Source organism: Oncorhynchus keta, chromosome 3 (assembly GCF_023373465.1).
Source record: "Oncorhynchus keta strain PuntledgeMale-10-30-2019 chromosome 3, Oket_V2, whole genome shotgun sequence".
Classification (NCBI taxonomy): domain Eukaryota; kingdom Metazoa; phylum Chordata; class Actinopteri; order Salmoniformes; family Salmonidae; genus Oncorhynchus; species Oncorhynchus keta.
The window spans coordinates 27,976,952-27,981,951 of NC_068423.1; the positions used below are offsets into that span (position 1 = coordinate 27,976,952).

The window sequence follows — 5,000 nt, forward strand, 5'->3', positions numbered from 1 at the left end:
GAAAGAGAGAGAGAGGGAGAAAGAGAGCGAGAGAGGGTGAGAGAGAGAGAGAGAGATTATTATATTATATTATATTATTATATTATTATATATTATTATATTATTATTATATTAGAGAGAGAGAGAGAGAGAGAGAGAGAGAGAGAGAGAGAGAGAGAGAGAGGTTGTGTCTGGTTTTAGACAAGTAAAATTCAATTGATGAATGAGCTCTGAATATTTCAACACAACCTCCCAGTTGGCCAATTAGTAAAAAACGTCATACATCCTGTGATGGATGACTGAAGCTTTTCTGCATATATAAGACCTGTTTATATCCTTTAGCAACTCAGTGATGCTTGTCTGACTCACTAAACAAAGCAAACCTCTTTTTTGAAATACCAGTAGTCACCACTAGAGGGTATTCTAAGCTTTTCTCTCTCTGTGTTTCTCTCTCTCTCTCTCTGTCTCTCTCTCTCTCTCTCTCTCTCTCTCTCTCTGTCTCTCTCTCTCTCTCTCTCTCTCTCTGTCTCTCTCTCTTTGTCTCTCTGTCTCTCTCTCTGTGTCTCTCTCTCTATGTCTCTCTCTGTTTGTCTCTCTCTGTTTGTCTCTCTCTGTCTCTCTTTCTTGATCTCTCTTTGTCTCTCGCTCTCTCTATATCTCTCTCTCTTTTTCTCCCTTTCACTCTCTCTCTCGCTCCCCTTCCTGTCTCTCTTTCTGTGTGTGTGTGTGTCTCTCTCCCTCACCGGTGTCTTCCGAGGTCAGCAGCTGGGTATGACAGTCTGTCTCTCCAGTGGGGGACTTGACAGGGGTGGTCGATTCCGGTGTCTCGAACGCTCCGTCAGAGTCTGAGCTCCTGAGAGAGAGAGAGAGAGAGAGAGAGAGAGAGAGAGAGAGAGAGAGAGAGAGAGAGAGAGAGAGAGAGAGATAGAGAGAGAGACTCATTATAAACCTCACTATCACTGTGGACCTCACAGGGTGTGAAGGAAGAGGAAAATGAGACGTTAGTAAACTTCAACGCTGTACATTCTCTCTGGAAATAACGGACGGTTTGTGAGCAATGAAGTTGTTATAAAAGTACTGTGTGAATTTCACCAGGTTCATATATCAATATGTCATGTTGATTTGTTATTATGCACCCTGGGAGTAGAGGTGTGTGGACTAACGTGTTGCCCTGGGAGTAGAGGAGTGTCGACTAACGTGTTGCCCTGGGAGTAGAGGAGTGTCGACTAACGTGTTGCCCTGGGAGTAGAGGAGTGTCGACTAACGTGTTGCCCTGGGAGTAGAGGAGTGTCGACTAACGTGTTGCCCTGGGAGTAGAGGAGTGTCGACTAACGTGTTGCCCTGGGAGTAGAGGAGTGTCGACTAACGTGTTGCCCTGGGAGTAGAGGAGTGTGGACTAACGTGTTGCCCTGGGAGTAGAGGAGTGTCGACTAACGTGTTGCCCTGGGAGTAGAGGAGTGTCGACTAACGTGTTGCCCTGGGAGTAGAGGAGTGTGGACTAACGTGTTGCCCTGGGAGTAGAGGAGTGTGGACTAACGTGTTGCCCTGGGAGTAGAGGAGTGTGGACTAACGTGTTGCCCTGGGAGTAGAGGAGTGTGGACTAACGTGTTGCCCTGGGAGTAGAGGAGTGTGGACTAACGTGTTGCCCTGGGAGTAGAGGAGTGTGGACGTAACGTGTTGCCCTGGGAGTAGAGGAGTGTGGACTAACGTGTTGCCCTGGGAGTAGAGGAGTGTGGACTAACGTGTTGCCCTGGGAGTAGAGGAGTGTGGACTAACGTGTTGCCCTGGGAGTAGAGGGAGTGTGGACTAACGTGTTGCCCTGGGAGTAGAGGAGTGTGGACTAACGTGTTGCCCTGGGAGTAGAGGAGTGTGGACAACGTGTTGCCCTGGGAGTAGAGGAGTGTGGACTAACGTGTTGCCCTGGGAGTAGAGGAGTGTGGACTAACGTGTTGCCCTGGGAGTAGAGGAGTGTGGACTAACGTGTTGCCCTGGGAGTAGAGGAGTGTGGACTAACGTGTTGCCCTGGGAGTAGAGGAGTGTGGACTAACGTGTTGCCCTGGGAGTAGAGGAGTGTGGACTAACGTGTTGCCCTGGGAGTAGAGGAGTGTGGACTAACGTGTTGCCCTGGGAGTAGAGGAGTGTGGACTAACGTGTTGCCCTGGGAGTAGAGGAGTGTGGACTAACGTGTTGCCCTGGGAGTAGAGGAGTGTGGACTAACGTGTTGCCCTGGGAGTAGAGGAGTGTGGACTAACGTGTTGCCCTGGGAGTAGAGGAGTGTGGACTAACGTGTTGCCCTGGGAGTAGAGGAGTGTGGACTAACGTGTTGCCCTGGGAGTAGAGGAGTGTGGACTAACGTGTTGCCCTGGGAGTAGAGGAGTGTGGACTAACGTGTTGCCCTGGGAGTAGAGGAGTGTGGACTAACGTGTTGCCCTGGGAGTAGAGGAGTGTGGACTAACGTGTTGCCCTGGGAGTAGAGGAGTGTCGACTAACGTGTTGCCCTGGGAGTAGAGGAGTGTCGACTAACGTGTTGCCCTGGGAGTAGAGGTGTGTCGACTAACGTGTTGCCCTGGGAGTAGAGGAGTGTCGACTAACGTGTTGCCCTGCGTGCTCCTGCTCAAATCATTTTGAGGCACTCGTTTTCTGTCGTCTTCAGAAAAAGTTTGATTATTTTAAGTACAACACAGTGTTTTGTTTATGAATATCGATGTATATTTAGAGGTTACTCATAAGTGGATGGTATTGTTAAGGATGCACTTGTAATTGTACTTTTTTAGGATGATATCAACATTCTGAATTCAACATGTGGTTAATAGCTAGCTCAGGTATTAGCAGGCCATTGTATGTGTGAACGGTGGCTCCTGGAATGATCCCAGTCCCTCCTATTGTGCATCTGTTGTTAGAAAAGAGGGCGACGATTCGCAGAACATAATGTGGCTCTACAAATGTTTTATTTCCTTTTGGATGCAGAGATTCTGATTCATTAAAACTGATAATATAATAATAATAATATAATAATATAATATATGCCATTTAGCAGACGCTTTTATCCAAAGCACTTACAGTCATGTGTGCATACATTCTGTATGGGTGGTCCCGGAATCGAACCCACTACCCTGGCGTTAAAGCGCCATGCTCTACCAACTGAGCTACAGAAGGACCATCTGATCTCTAAAGTCTCACGTCTATAGTCTCAATCAACCGCAACACAACGACAATCGCTCTCTTCTCAATCCACATTAGCATAAAGAAATGAGTGACAGCAATGGCTATTGGAACGTGGCTCAGCTGTCATTGAGCCCGTGTAGGATAGATTTGGCAGACAGATATTGATCTGACCAAAAACAAACAAAGAAATATGTTGATCGTCAAGTCATTTTCCCAGCGTACAGTACAACCATCTGTGCAGATATACATGCTTTTTTTCTCTCTGTGAGAGAAAATATCACCAGTCTGAAAACTGATGAGCGAATGTGTCAACGTTGTGACGGTTTTACTTTTCTACTTTACGGTTCCAATATTGTCTCTGTTCATTGTGCTTTAGTCCAACAAAGACCACCGTCAGGATGTATGTGTCCCTTTACGTCTGATTGGCCCTGCTGGATTATTAGGTCTGCAAATGAAAGCGCTGAATCTGCAGCCAGGAGACAGAAAATGGCTCGCCTGAGACGCTCCCCCCTCCATTTTGCACACGAACCAAGCGACAGACAGACAGACAGACTAGTGGTTAGAGCGTTGGGTCAGTAACCAGTAGGTAGTCTAGTGGTTGGAGTGTTGGACTAGTAACCAGCAGGTAGCCTAGTGGTTAGAGTGTTGGACTAGTAACCAGCAGGTAGCCTAGTGGTTAGAGCGTTGGACTAGTAACCAGCAGGTAGCCTAGTGGTTAGAGCGTTGGACTAGTAACCAGCAGGTAGCCTAGTGGTTAGAGTGTTGGACTCGTAACCAGCAGGTAGTTTAGTGGTTAGAGTGTTGGGCCAGTAACCAGCAGGTAGCCTAGTGGTTAGAGCATTGGGCCAGTAACCAGCAGGTAGTCTAGTGGTTAGAGTGTTGGGCCAGTAACCAGCAGGTAGCCTAGTGGTTAGAGCATTGGGCCAGTAACCAGCAGGTAGTCTAGTGGTTAGAGTGTTGGACTAGTAACCAGCAGGTAGTTTAGTGGTTAGAGCGTTGGACTGGTAACCAGCAGGTAGCCTAGTGGTTAGAGCATTGGGCCAGTAACCAGCAGGTAGTCTAGTGGTTAGAGTGTTGGGCCAGTAACCAGCAGGTAGCCTAGTGGTTAGAGTGTTGGGCCAGTAACCAGCAGGTAGCCTAGTGGTTAGAGTGTTGGGCCAGTAACCAGCAGGTAGCCTAGTGGTTAGAGTGTTGGGCCAGTAACCAGCAGGTAGCCTAGTGGTTAGAGTGTTGGGCCAGTAACCAGCAGGTAGCCTAGTGGTTAGAGTGTTGGACTAGTAACCAGCAGGTAGCCTAGTGGTTAGAGTGTTGGGCCAGTAACCAGCAGGTAGCCTAGTGGTTAGAGCGTTGGACTAGTAACCAGCAGGTAGCCTAGTGGTTAGAGTGTTGGGCCAGTAACCAGCAGGTAGCCTAGTGGTTAGAGTGTTGGACTAGTAACCAGCAGGTAGTATAGTGGTTAGAGTGTTGGGCCAGTAACCAGCAGGTAGCCTAGTGGTTAGAGCGTTGGACTAGTAACCAGCAGGTAGCCTAGTGGTTAGAGCATTGGGCCAGTAACCAGCAGGTAGTCTAGTGGTTAGAGTGTTGGGCCAGTAACCAGCAGGTAGCCTAGTGGTTAGAGTGTTGGGCCAGTAACCAGCAGGTAGCCTAGTGGTTAGAGTGTTGGGCCAGTAACCAGCAGGTAGCCTAGTGGTTAGAGTGTTGGGCCAGTAACCAGCAGGTAGCCTAGTGGTTAGAGTGTTGGGCCAGTAACCAGCAGGTAGCCTAGTGGTTAGAGTGTTGGGCCAGTAACCAGCAGGTAGCCTAGTGGTTAGAGTGTTGGACCAGTAACCAGCAGGTAGCCTAGTGGTTAGAGTGTT

The 5,000-nt window shown here is 48.5% G+C and overlaps 1 protein-coding gene across 1 annotated transcript in view; it reads right to left on the reverse strand.

Moving 5' to 3' along the window:
- The window catches only part of tacc2 (transforming, acidic coiled-coil containing protein 2), a 58,289-nt gene that overhangs the window by 52,272 nt on the left and 1,017 nt on the right, over positions 1–5,000 (reverse strand). Inside the window, exon 2 of the mRNA XM_052497048.1 lies at positions 723–832. Coding sequence (XP_052353008.1) covers positions 723–832 — 110 coding nt within the window. The remainder of the gene's footprint in view (positions 1–722; positions 833–5,000) is intronic.